Source organism: Heterocephalus glaber, unplaced genomic scaffold, assembly GCF_053883595.1.
Source record: "Heterocephalus glaber isolate CG9 unplaced genomic scaffold, H.glaber_assembly_v1.0 deba00001733, whole genome shotgun sequence".
Lineage (NCBI taxonomy): Eukaryota > Metazoa > Chordata > Mammalia > Rodentia > Bathyergidae > Heterocephalus > Heterocephalus glaber.
In genome coordinates this window covers 7,406,273-7,421,147 of record NW_028258444.1, presented here as the reverse complement: position 1 = coordinate 7,421,147, position 14,875 = coordinate 7,406,273, and the positions used below count along the sequence as shown (strand labels likewise).

The 14,875-nt window shown below is 35.4% G+C and overlaps 1 protein-coding gene across 8 annotated transcripts in view; it reads left to right on the top strand.

Annotated features, from left to right (window-relative positions):
- Cpne8 (copine 8) overlaps positions 1–13,435 on the top strand; it is a 236,302-nt gene extending 222,867 nt beyond the window's left edge. For all 8 annotated transcript variants that reach the window (XM_087200025.1, XM_004855010.4, XM_021236528.2 and 5 more), the window contains 2 exons: positions 2,957–3,030; positions 11,731–13,435. In XM_087200025.1, coding sequence (XP_087056151.1) covers positions 2,957–3,030; positions 11,731–11,919 — 263 coding nt within the window. In that variant the 3' untranslated portion in view covers positions 11,920–13,435. The remainder of the gene's footprint in view (positions 1–2,956; positions 3,031–11,730) is intronic.
- The last annotated feature ends 1,440 nt before the right edge of the window (positions 13,436–14,875 follow it).

The window sequence follows — 14,875 nt, the reverse complement described above, 5'->3', positions numbered from 1 at the left end:
TGTTTTTAATGCTTTCCATACTTGATCATCTGCATTTAATCAGTGATCCGCAAACTTCATGTTTGCTAAGCTAAAGTAACTCATATTTTCCTCTTTGGGTACTGTTGTCTCTTGCATCCAAAGGATTCACACTCAGGGTTGTATATCAGGTCTCCCAGACTCTCTTGGAAGTTCCTCTGTTAGGTGCATGGGCTCAGAGATGACAGACTCCATCCCTTCTTGTTCAGGAGCCTCCATCCATAACTCATGAGCACAGAGCCCTGATCTTCCTAGTGTATATTTCTGGCTATACATTTCTATGCAGACCAGCAGGCACAGCTGTTTGGGTACTGTATTCTTCAAATGGTCACCCCTACTTTTGTTCCTAATGAATTCCTTAGGGTTTGAGGTTTAACAATTCATTCTTTCCTGAGGTCTTGAACTAACTGAAAAACAAGTGTAGGAGTCGCTAAAAGCAATACCAGAAATGAATTTAAGATTTTTGTTAACCTGTGGACAGGCAACTTTTCATTGTTTTCACCCCCAAAGATCCCATGTGTTCACCCTTATTTCCCAGCCTCCTGTGGTAGGGTAGAACTTGGCTCACATTGGCTCCTTTGGCTCCAGGTGGAAGAGTAAGTGAAGATTCTAGACAAAGAGGAAGTTGCTTTCTCAGTACAAGTTCCTCCCAGAAATTAGAGTGATGGTTTCCTCTGGGAACATGTGAACAAGGAAGTAGGGTCCTGCTCTAGGTAGCTTCTGCTTTCACCATGACAAGTTTTAACAGGATGGAGAAAATTCCATGTCCTGAACTAAAAAAAAAGTCATTTATCCTGCTAGGAAACAATACTTGCTTCTCTAAAGTATTTTTCTTTCTTTCCTCTCAAAAGAGATCTCTTCTCCCATAACTGAGGAGAAAAGGGAAAAAAAATACTCATGTTTAATACAGAAAGTCTCTGAGTTACAATTACCTTGACACAGATCTCTGTCAGCACTACCAAATTTGCTGTAGTGTTCACCTAGCCCACATATAAACTGACATAGGTAAAAACTGAAATCTCAATTGCAGATTGTGTCAGGTAACCATATAAATCCACACCTACACATTTTTATCCAGAAAGACATTGTGTGGGCAAGAAATGCACTATTTTGCAGTCCGTGCTTTGAATAAATTATAAAATTAGTGAATATTCATATTTATTTCTATAGTCTAATAAGAAAAATTTTAAATGCTCTGCATAATTTTCCATAGCGATTTTCACTTCTCTATAAAGTACCTCCATTAAAAAGAAAGATTCTCAAAGCAAGACTTTGTTTTATCTATAAAGGGCAATCAGATTCAAGTAAAGCAGGATCTGCTACCTGCTTTGATTCAAGTTAGAGGAATGGCTAAGTAGAATGGATTCTACTGTCCCAGTATCTCCCATAGCTGGAAAGATGTACATCTGCCTCTCATACACCTCTTCTAGGAGAGGTACTAGTAGGAGCTGGGACTGAAAAACTGGAGAGTGGAGTAACCCTCCACCTCTTACACATCATCTCTTCTTGCTCTTAAAGGTATAGCCTTCAGTTCACCTGTAAGGTGAGCGTATTCCACAGACTCTCATTTTAGGATTACTTGCATTAGTCATTGTCTTCATTAATGGGCATGAAACACTCTCAAAAGACCAATGGAGACTGTAGAGGATTCTGGACGTTGAGACTTAGGTTGTCTTCTGATTCTTGCTTCCCATTTTAGAGGAAGTATAGGGTAATTTATGTAGAGTATTAGGATAAAAGGAAAAGTGTCTGTGTTTGTTGGCGTTTAGAAATCAGTGTACAATTATGTTGGAGTAGTGTGAACATTGTAAAAGCAAACCTGGGTGAAAACAGAAATTAATTATTGAAAATATTTAAGCACCCTACTTACATGTCTGTGAAGCAGAGGAAAAAAAATAGGTCTTGTGTATTTTGAATACATTGATTACCTTACTTGTTGCAATGCATACATTTTACAAAATTATGACATACTATGTACCTAAGCATATCTTTGGTGGTTCTCTACTAATTATATAAACTAGCAGTGGATTAGCCAAATCATTCCTTGTGAACAAGTGTAGAAAGATGAAATTTTTAAAGGCGTTTATTAACCCAAATGAATTATCCAAATACTAAAGAAAATTGTGAAGAAGGGAGGATTGTATTCTGATTAAGTGATATTTTAGTTTGAGGGGTAAAGAGGCAAACATTATACAGGTTTTCTGGAGTCTGGTAAATGTCATGTGTATACAAAATGAACTATCAGTAACAGAATTATACTTTAAGCACAAATGAGCGTCTCTCGTGTAATTAGATAATTCTTACTAAAAGCTTAATAAACTCTGGAAATTTTCTTAATTGAAGCATAACACTATGGGGCACAAGCTATCCCTTTATATCACAGCACTACCAAGTATCGGCTGATCTATACAATATTGAAATTATTTCATACATAATTAAAAGATCATACTTGATTCAGTCAATTCAAGGACTGAGAATCGCACTTTGTATTGTAATTGATTCATAAAGTAAAATTAGGTACCATATATATATAGCTTTGTTGTTTCTCAGTGAGCATGAAGTCTAACATGTATTGAAAATTTTATAATTACTGCCGAGTTTCTTAACGTTAGAAAGAAAAATTAAAACCAATGCTACAAGGATAGAACCTGTTCCCTGGAGAGAGGAACCAAGTTTGTTGCACAGTGCATTGGCCCTGCCTCTCTTTCAAGGTCAAAGTTTTGCCTTGCTTTTGTCTATGAAATGTGCACTCATTCAATGTTGTGGGAGAAGTGAATGAAGAGATGATACCAAATGGCTTTCTGTAATGACATAGACATACCTGTGTGTGTGTGTTTGCATATATGTAGATATGTGTATAGAGATGTGTATGATGTTTTTCCCCACAGTTTTAGTATTTGACTAAAATGTGTTGAATTGATCATATTTTATTTTCTAGCAATGGTTGAATTAGATGGAGATGATGTAAGAGTCTCCTCCAGAGGAAAATATGCTGAAAGAGATATTGTACAGGTAAGAAACTAAACAAAAATGATCTGTTTTGTTCATTATAAAGAGCCCTGTCTTCTCTAATTTGTAAAAAGCGACTTATATTGAAAGAAAGAGTTTTAGTTTCTGTTTAATTTATGACTTTCAGGAACTAGAAGAACACTCAATTATTTTTCCCTTTACTTCTGGTTCACAATATATAAAGTGGAATTGCTAAAAAGTGTCTTTTCCTATATTCCCTATTATCAGAAAATATCATTACGATCTTTAGTAACATGAGAAGCCTGGAAACATTACAGACTTTTTAATGAGGCTTATCTATTTATTCTTTAGTCCTTAAGAAAAACTAAGAGTGTGTGTGTGTGTGTATGTATATATATACATACATATTTTTATTTTCATTAAAAATGTTTGCAGTACAAAAGTGTGGGTAGTTGGCATGTGGACATAACACATTTTAATTCTTTTTATGTCTCCTTATCTTCCCTTTTCTCTTCATTCCCTCCATCTCTTGGTCCCATTACTAATTGCAAAAGGTATATCTCCCTGTTTCCTATAATCTATTATTTTGGCCTTTAAATTATACTTTGGGTTTCTCATATAAAAGTATTTAAGTTTGTGTATCTGATTTATTTCACTTAACATTATGATCTAAAGGTACATCCATTTTCTTACAAATGACTCAAATTCATCTTTCCTTATAGCACAGTAGTATTCCATTGTTTATAAATCCCACATTTTCTTTATCCATTCATCTGTTGATGGACAGACATACAGGCAGCATTCAAGATTTAGCTATGAGTTATGCTGCTATAAACATGGGTATACATGTATCACTGTAATATGATGTCTTTAACTCTTTTGGGGAGATAACTAGAAGGGGAATAGATAGAATATCTACACTGATTTTCATAGCCATTCTACTAGTTAATATTCCTACCAGCAATGTGGAAGGGTTCCTTTTTCCCCACAGCCTCACCAGCATTTCCTATTATTTAATATTGATAATAGTCATTCTTTCTGGAGTAAGATGAAATCTCAGTGTTGCTTTAATTTGCGTTTCTCTAATGACCAGAGATATTGAACATTTTTCATGAATTTATTGGCCATTTGTACTTCCGAGAAGTGTCCATTTAAGTTTCCTGGTTTTATTAAGTCTTTTATTTGGAAGGGTTCTAATTTTTAAATTCTTTATATAGTCTAGATATTTGTTCTCTGTTTGATATGTAGCTGGCAAAAAAATTTTTTTCCCTGTTCAGTAGGTTGTCTCTTCACTCTATGGGTTGTTTTCCTTGCTGTGAGGAAGATTTTTAATTTCATATACCACGTGTTGATTCTCAGTGTTATTTCTTGTGCAATTGGGGTTAAGACTATGTGTGTACTTATCCAAAGTAAATGAACTTAGTGTAAAATGCACCACAAAGATTGTAACTGTTGTCTTACTTAATTTCCTCATAGATTATGGTTAGAAAAGTAGAACAAGAGATTTTAAAGTTTGTCACACAGATATATATCATAATATATATTATACGGTTTATATAAATTTTACATATAGAAAATGTTAGAATTAAGAGAAATATTTTACTTCAGACTGTTATTTGGGGAGTGAATAGAAAGATAATGATAAGTAATAGGAATATAGATAACATTTATAATTGGCAGCAGGGTGGTCGCTCACTTCAGCACATCCTGTGTGTGGGGTGTGAGGAAGGAAGTGAAGCTCACCTCTTTAGACGGGAAAAGGAGTTGTGTCTCGGCATCACAGCAGCACGTGTTGGAAACATTCAGCGGCACAGTGGATTTCAGTCTTGGTTCCTAAATAATGACTTATATATTCACCCGTAATACAGCTATTAAGAGACTATTATTTGAAATCCTACAGAATTTGGTTCAGATCCTCACTTGGAATAACTTGGAAAAGCTCTCTAGATTTCAGTGTTCTGCAGGATAAATAGCAGCACTGTGAAAATTGTTATAACCTATACAAAATACATTCCTGAAATAGAACTTGATAAAACACAGCAAAAAATGAGTAAGGGAGAAAATATAAATTAATCTACAAATACGGTCACAAAAGGAATAATTTTTATTAAGGTAAAAAGTTGTTCTTCATCAGCCAGCAAAATTCAGTTTTTAATAACTACATGAATTTTTTAAAAGATAATTACTTTTCAACCTAATAGATTTGGCAGAATGAAAAACACATACATATAGTAAATGACTAAGCTACAAGGTTTTGAGAAAGAGAATGAAGTGACATCATTGTGTTTTTCCTTTAATTACTCACATAATTATTCATCTTACCCTTATCATAATTTAAGTCTAAGTAATTATACTTTACTTAATAGCTGTCCATTATATCAGGCTCATAGTTTCAAAAGAAATCAGATTACAGAGGGAAGGTATGAATTTGAAGTCCTTTAAAATTTGTTACATTGCTTTTGTGATGCATTTTTATAAAATTAGCTGAGGAAGCCTCTTATCTCATAGTTTCATTTAAATGATTTTTAAGAGAAACTTATTATTACTTTGTCCCTTAGGAACTAGCCAAGATCGCTCACATCAGTAAAGTTTCCTTGACAAGCACCAGTATATTATGTCAGTGAAAACTAAGGGTCATGGCTATTTGCATTTATAAAAATTTAAAGTGTCCTTGATTATAAAGTTAGTCTCAATGGATATACTGCACTGGACAGAATATTGAGATAGGATCCAGACAATCTATCAAAGTATAATTGTGTAACTCTGAACTTGAACCAGTCATTAAATCTCTGTTAGCTTTTTATTTCATTATCTGTAACTTCAAAGTTCTTTCACTGTTCCCACGAGGTTTCAGGTCAACAGATATATATTATCATATCAACATAGATATATCAGTATAATTATACGTTTCTATTTATTTAGTTAGTTAACAGCACTGGGGGTTGTAGCTAGGGCCTTCACACTGAGCTGGATGTCCAGCCCTTTTTTTTTTTTTCCGTCTGGTACTGAGGATCAAACTCAGGACCTTGCGCTTGTGAGGCAGGTGTGGTGCCACTGAGCTGAATCCCCAGCCCCACAGCCCTTTGTTTTGTTTTTTTAAAATTAATTTTATTGGTACATTTTAGGTATACAATATAATGCCATTCATCATTGGAAATTTGCACCTTTACATAATCTCTCTTGGTTCTTATTTTTCCCCCTTCCCCTGCCCTCCCTTCAACCCCTCCGTCCCTCCCTATTTACAAAGACTTTGTTTCCATTTTATCATTTTCTCATATCAATTCCATTCCCTTCTTTCCTTTCCCCTACCCCTCCCACTTCCCCTTCCCCTTTTCCCCTTTTCTTGCTGTTTCACATTATCTATTATACCTTTTAGACCTTATTTACACTTTCAGTGCCTCACAGCCCCTTTTTTTAAAGATAGAATCTCACTAGGTCTCTAAGTTGCCCAAGCTAGGCTCAAACTTGCAGTCCTCCTGTCTCACCCTCCCAGAGTGCTGAGATCACAGACATATGCCACTTTGATCCTTGGCAAGTTTCCTCTTCTTGAAAGTCAGAATCTATGAAACCAGTTAACAGGATTAAGAGCTATAGCACTACATCGATCACTTCTTAATGTTATGTGGCATAACTTTGATTACCACAAAACAAAAGTGGAGTTCAAATTTTTCTTGTCCATAACCCATAGCTAAAGATAAACAGAACCTGGATTTAATCCTAACATATCTGGTTATAAAAGGTATTTTGTATAGTTTTGATTCTAAAACAACATACCATTTAAGATTCTCTACCACCTGACCTTAGTTTTCCTCCTTGGCTATTATACACACAAACACAATACACTTTATCTAGACAAATGGGCTGTCTTTCACCACACACTCCAAGATTCCTGGTTTTATCTTTTCTTGTCATTTAATCTGGGATTTTTCTCCTGGATGTCCTACAAAGCCTCCTCCAAAGTGTTCACTCACCATCCTTGAACTAATTGCCCTTCTTTCACTTTTCTCCCATGTAATTTTTATCTTTTAAACATATTGATTATTTTTGTCTCATAGTCATTTATGCATAAAGAAATTATGGTCCAAGATGGAAAGTGAAATAACTTATACAAAGTTACTTAGGTCATATGTTGATAGATCCAAATTACCAACAGAGTTCTGATTGCAAGACCTACATTCTTTCTGTTATAACACACTTGCTCTCCTAAAAGGCAAGATTCTAAAAAATACTGGGATCATTTCCCAGTTTCACATTACAATAGGGTCTAATGTGTCAGAGTCAAATCAATTGGAGTTCAAATAATGACTCACCATCTAATAGGAAGGCTAATTGTATGTCACTATTTCAAGCTATATCTTGATATATCACCCTATAGGGAGTCTTAAGTGTGATAATGTCTCATTGCCTCAAGGTTTGACCTAATATAACTATAGTATAAACACTAAGCAGGACAAGTTCCTATGGTGGTATTCTAAAACTTAGGTGACTTAGTATCTTAAGTCAGTATATGTAAAGGCATTTCTTCTGCTTGTTTGTTTGTGCTGTGGAATGTCTGTTGTGCATAATGCCATGCCCATTTTTCCTGGCTGCATGCAGATGCTGGCCAGTCTATCATTTCCTTAAAAATTATATTTAAATCATATTTTCCATTAAAAGGAGAGTAGTAACCTTGAAGGCTTAGACTAAAAATCACTAATGGAGCTCTGCACAGTAGGAACAATCAAACAAAATTGAACAGGGCAGCAACTAAAAGCCCATTTGCCCAAAGTGATTCAAACTGGTTTTTGCAAATAGGCAAAGCCAGCCATTAGAGCAGCCAAGTGGAACATTTTCCTTAGACTGGGTGAATGTGGACGGTGAAAGAAAGGTGGAGTATAGGGGATGCTATATTTTCTACATAGGAGAGTGCATTTATTTGTATTCTTCATATGAATGTGTTCAATCAGTGTAAAGTGAAAGTTGATTTATTCTTCTAAATTGAGCATGCATTTTAAGGGTCTGAGTTTTTGTGGTCAGTGTGCATTCACAAATGTGTGGGAATGTTTTTCAGCATCCTCAGGTATCAGACTCAGAAATGAGAGATTGGACAAGAAAACAAACACTGGTCTGACATGTTGAGTGGGAAACTGTAGTTGGTAGAAGGATATGAGCAATCTTCCAAAAACATTGAGAGCATATTTTGTCATGAAAGCTGTAAAATTTGACATAATAAGATGTAAAGGAAATGAAGAGTCATTTGTCAGTTTCATTTCTCAGAGTATTTCATGATACAAGTGAAGAAATTAATGTTTCTTTTGAAAAGATTTAGATACTGTAGGCTTAAAGAGGAGAAAGTTCTGAATGACTTTTTCTCCTCCCAACATACCTGTAGGCTGAAGTATGTTCTTCTTGCCAACTGTGACTTGATATGACAATGATTCTCAAACTGGGATTTAAGAGGCACCTTAGACTCTGTACCTTCACCTACCAAGCCTAAGTAAAATAAGATACACTCTCCCATCTTAGGTTGAAAACTAGGATTTCTTCATTATTCACTTTTTATAACCAGGTTTTAAAAATGATTAGAACTGAATGTTTGGAGAACATGATTGTGCATCTTTAATTTTGACATTCTAGAGCAGTGGTGGTGAACCTATAGCAAACGTGATACAGCAAGCTGTTTGTATCATTGAAAGCTCTAAAAGGTTCACCATCCCGGTTCTAGAGTATCTTAAAAATGGATTTTAATTAACTTTAATTTAAAAAATTTCTACACTGGGGCCGGGGATTTAGCTCAGTGGTTCCGCTCCCTGCCTCGTAAGCGCAAGGACCAGAGTTCGATCCCCCGTACCATAAAAAAAAAAAAAAAAAATTTCTACACCATTGCACTTTCTAGGGAGGTGGAAAAAAAAGTGTTTTAAAATAATGGAAGTCTACAAATTATTGCTTTTAATTAGCTGCCACTGCACTAAAATTTAAAGAAGATGGATAAAATATCGTATTTAATATTTGCTCTGAATGTAAGTTAAAAACAATTCAGCAAATAGTTTCATTTTTATTTTGATCATATAAATGAGTAGTAATGAAGAGTGATAGTAATGAGGATAATGATACTATCGCATATGGTAATTGAGTTTAACACTCTTATACACTTTATATATCAATTTAATTCAACAACCTAATGAGGTAGATTTTATAACCACTATCTTCATTTTAAAGAAGAGGAAACTGAGACAGAGATTGGAAAATAACTTACCCAAGATCATGTAGGTCATGAATAGTAGAACCAGACCTTTAACACAAGTCTAATTCCAGAGTTTGTGAGAATAGGGATAAAAAGAGAAGTGGAGTTTAATGTTCACGATGTGGTAGAAAGAAAAGGAATCAAATAAACATTAGTAAAGAACACAGATGAGTACAATCTCGCCTTTCCTAAAGAAGTAACAACTAGGAAAGAGGTATACCTGTTTTCCTGAAATGAACATATTAGCAACACATTTTCAAAGAGCTGAACCGTTTTCAAAAAGTAATTTCAAAGATAGCTACATGTACACCAAGTGTACCAACATTACTAAATGTTAATTTTTGAATGTTGTGCCTTCTAAAATGTGTGGAATAAAGTGTAAACTATAACTACCACTATAATTACCTTTTTGTTATCTTTAATTATGACTCCTAGTTTCTTACTTTGTAATTTTAGTTTTCTAAAGAAAATAAACCTTGACTTTTTTCTTTTGTACCTCTATGATTTTTGCTGATATCAAGTCTTAATCATAATTAGGTAACATGACTTCACCAAACTTCATGTTCACCTTGTTCTCTTCTAAGCTAAAGACTATATTCACTGTTAGTTTTTCCTTCCCCTGACTTAGTGACCCTCAAGAGCAAGAGAAAGATGTTTCACTTTTATATCACGTGCTTTTGAAAAACCTCCCTGAGTTTTCCACTTGATAAGATAGGTGGAATTATGGCAACATAGGTATGCCTCTTCCTATAAAGTGTCTTCTTTTAAAAGCAAGGAGTAATTTTCTATTCTTCTTTTAAAAGAGAATGGTTTTACTGCATCAAAAACTTTACATCTGCTATTTGGTTCCCTAAAATTTTAGGGAACCAAAATGTAGTGAAATGTAGCAGTTTGATCATTTTAAGCTTCCTAATAACAGTTACTTTGTAAAAGCACATCTTGAATAACATTTTAGTTGAATGCAAGCTTTTCAAAATAAATATAAAACAGTTATATTACAATATAAGATGGGGATATTCTTGCTCTTCCTTTCTTTGGACAAAAAAGAATGATTTGGTTCAAACTTTCAAACACCACACTGAGAAATATTTCAACATTCTAAAATGTCTTCACTGTGCCTTTTCTCTGAAAATCAGTAATTATTTTGCTCCAAACTATTACAGCATTAACAATTGCAACCACTTCCACGTTGCTTCAAGAATCATTATGTTCCTAAACAGATTGAGCTAATTCCCTTAAACAGCACAGTGTTTGTTACTTACCCATTCTAAATGAGAAGAGAATCAAGCAATCTATTGCTAGAGTATTTGATGTTCAGCTATAAGGGTTTTCACATAATTACTTATGTAAAGATAGTGCAGTCATTTTCAGATTGTATAAAACTAAAAATTATATTTAAGTATACCAAAATCTCATGCCAAGATGTTTCTTTCACCTTCCCAAATAATAAGTATAAAAAATCAAAATCTGGGGCAAGATTCAATGTACTGAATATTTCAGGTTTCTTCTGATAGTGGCTGTGTGAATTTTACTTTTATTGTCCATATAATATCCAAGTAATAATTAAAAATAATGTGTTGAAGCCTCCCAGTATTTTACGCTGAATCAGGTAGTATTTGTCCTTTATGCTACATTAGGTAATAGTTTTGCATCAGAAGCTCAATTTGACATGTATAAATTCCATTAGATAGAAAACTAAACCCCAAAGAGGTGAACTTTTTAATCCTGATGCGCCTTAGTCTATAATGTGCATAATCAGGACCAGGTAGCATGAATGAGTTAATGATAAACAAACAAGAGAATGACATCCCCTTTTAAGTAAAATGAATATCAGAAAGTTTGGGTTACTGTTGGTTTTACTGTCAGAATTTTAAAAGTTAGTTCTGTCCTGGGCGGAGAGTCTCAGAGATCCCAGGCCTGACTCCCAAGACGCAGAAGGTTGTGGAAGAATCAGACAGAGATCGAAAGTGTAGAAGCAAAGTTTATACTTTAATCTAGCCAGCATGCAAGAGTATAGCTGCCTTCCCTCAGAGAGACAGGCAGGGGGTTTCCTGAAACGGAGCCACCCTTGAGGGTGGGCTCGAGATGTTAACTTTCTAGTAGTCAGGGGCCTGTACTGTTTGTGGGCTGAGGACGCCCTTACTTGATTGGTTGATTGGCTCATTAATAGGGAGGATGGGGAAGGGTCTTTGGGGGACTTTCCACATTCTAAGGTTAGGTTTCCTTTTTTCTTTACCTTCTGAAAAATAAGCTTTGCAGGGTACAGCACACAGAGGAAGTGTGACCGCAGCTGTCTGCTCTTCTCAGGTGGTTAAGCCTGTTTGTTTGTCAGAACTCCTGGGGGGTTGTCCTGCCTTTTCCCTACCTATGGGTTTCTATCCCTACAATTCTTATTCACCTCATTCTTACTCTGGGCTTCCAAAATTCTCCTACAGTCAAATGTTTACACACTGTGATGTTTGTGTCCATTTCAGAGCTTTTTAATCACATGGAATTACCTTCTCTCGTTTCTGTTTTAGTTTGTACCATTCAGGGATTATATTGACCGAAGTGGAAACCACATCCTGAGCATGGCTAGACTGGCTAAAGATGTCCTGGCCGAGATCCCCGAGCAGTTTCTCTCCTATATGAGGGCCCGGGGCATCAAGCCGTCACCTGCGCCTCCCCCGTACACCCCACCCACACACGTGTTACAGACGCAGATATGACTGTGCCCCAAATGCTCCCCGCATCAGCTGCACATCAGTGAGAGCTGCTGAGTTACATTCTGCACCTCGTGCTCTGTAATGAACCAGGGAATGAGATACTTTCGCAGTTTGGGTTCAGCAGTTCTAGTTTATGTGCTTTCTCGGATCCAAAATTAATTCTCTTCCTAAACCAAAACTGTAAATATGGTTGTTGCATGAGCAACAGAAAAATTGTTTAAATGCTTGAAGCAAAATACAGATGTCTTCTCTGAATCTTTCTTTTTTCCTTTTTGACAAAACAGCTAATTTCCAATGTATTATTGGGAAAAAGCACAAACTATGTTTTTAACTGAAATATTGTCTTCGACTGCTGTATGTATAAGAGAGCAGTCTCTCTGTATCAATGTTTACATGTTACTACTTTTTAAATTTCAATACTTTTATAACTGTTCTTAAGACTAAGAGTTTTGGATATTGAATCCTTTGTCTTCTAAATTGCAATAGCTATAATCACAAGAGCAATATCTCTTTGAATGACTGTCTGGACAAACACAGTTACAAATAAGGGAAGAGAAAGATGTTTAATATTTCTCAGTAATTGAATTGTCATAAGAAACCGCATCTGCTCAGTAATAAAGTTTTCTGTAACATTTGCCAAGTGTGGGAGTTTAAGCTTAGCAGATGTGTACCCTGTAAGAACACGCATTTTTCATGGAGTTTGGGTTCTAAATTTAGGCTGAAGTCTGTTTATATTTTGTAACACGAAGTAGAAATAATAAAAAGTCAAACATTGTGAACTGTAAATGCACAGAAAATACTATGTGTAAATAGCATTCTTATATTGTAATGTTATTTAGAAGGACTAAAACAAATAATATTTAACTATGAATCATGTAGCAGATGTTTTAAACTTTTTATTCCATTGTATCTTGTCTAGATATTTTAATTCAAAGGGATACTGGCTCTCGAATTGGGATTACTTGTTATCACCTTTACACTTCTCTACACAGGGTGCACAGGCTGGAGTCTTCTGTGAAATTTCCAGTTCAATATATACAACCACGTGACTTAGTGCACAACACATTTGTGAAATAACCTACTACATATACTGACCTGCCTGTCCACTCTACAATTAATTGTAAAGAGTTTTTGCATGTACAGTTTTTACAGTTTTTGTGAAGTTGTGTCTAAATTAAAGCATTTCTTCAGAACAAATGGCCTTAAATTCTCACAGAATTCCTGGAAATGATTGTGAATTGCCTTTAAAAACTGGAAAAGTATATTCATTTATTTTTCTTTTGTGTCAACAATGTAACTTCTTTATAATATTTTTCCTTATCTATACCCAATTTATTACTTGGTTTATTTCTACTGTATGTTGTTCTTTGTCCACCTTGACCTAGGGTGACTTTTATAAGCATGAACCTATTTTATTGAAAAAAATACATAGGTACACATATCTAACAGAAACTGTTACAAAACTGTAATACTAAATTGTTCATTTTTAGGTATGTATTAAAACCTTTAAAAAGAATAACTTTGCTTTGTACATTTCATTTATGAATGACATGGAGTCTGGTGATTTTCTTAACTTATCTTCAATATTTAGGCCAGTCTATTTTTAACTTAAGTTTTTTTAACTTATAATTTTTAAAATTTATTCATCAGTCCAAGCACCAAGAATAAATAAGATCAATATACTCTTCCTCTTGTCAAACATGAGTTATTTTTCTTTGAACTGACCTGAGAAAATGAAAGATGTACATGTTCTTGTTTAAATAATAAGGTAGACAAACATAGCAGGAATACATGGTTAGGAAAAGAGCAGTCTCAGTTATAAATCTCCCCTTTTGTGAGGCTGAGAAGAATAACCAGAAACATTTGTGATGTTTTGTGTGTGTGTAAGACTAGAAAATATCAGGTCTTCTTCATTATAAATGAAGACACCAAGACTGGAAGGAACAAGTAAGTATGCAAGACTAACTGGAGAAAAGCTCATCACGAAAATATTTATTATAACTAAATTCTTTGCTTTTAGGTTATGTGCAATAAAAAGTCCCAGAAACATACTCCACAAATTCAAATCTATACCAGTAGCAGTACCTAAAACTAGGCATCAGCGTTATTCAGGCATTAGATGAGAAGCAACAAGAACAGTTTTTACTGAGAGAAGAGTGACAGATCCAAATCAGAAAATCTGCTACAGAAATGAATTCCAGATGAGCAATGGGCCCCTTAGGGATCCCAAAGGCTTTGGATGCTGTCCTCCTAACTCCACTCCCTTCTTCTACACTGAACCCTCCGATGACCACTTTGTCTCCACAATGAACCTTGGCCACCTATTTGATCATCTCCATCACCAGCTCTTACTCAGTTATTTCATATCAATCCCCACTGCTTCCCAAATGAACACATTACACCTGTCGCCTGACTTCCCCAACAGACCGAGGTCAATCAAGCATCTCCTTCATTGTGCTCATGCTTCTCTCAGTGGGCCGTCTTCTCTCGTGCCTACTCAGAACAACCCTTGGATATTCCAGCTCAAATTTCAACTCCTCTTAACTGTGCTCTTTAGCTTCAGCTCATAGCAATCAGTCCCTTCTGTGAGCTCATCATTGTGGCATCTTAGTGTAGGTGCACCTCATCTCCCCATCCTTAATACTACTTAATAACATCTGCATATGAGACAAGTTTGAATGCTTCTCAGTTTGATATGCAATGCAGTATGCAGCTGCTGCAATTGAAGAATGTCACATGACTCCGTGACTGCTTTTTAAATCCTCTCCAGCCATGCAGCACAGGGAGAAAAGAGGCAGGTGTGACTCCCACGGAGAACAGCAGTGGTTGGAGAAGAAGACACTTCAAGCACAGAATCAAAGTTCAGATATTATTTCTTAGAATGAGTACAATTCTAGAAGCCATCCTCTCCTCTACACCACTATAGTGCTGCTGGGCCATGCACCCCATCTTCCCACCA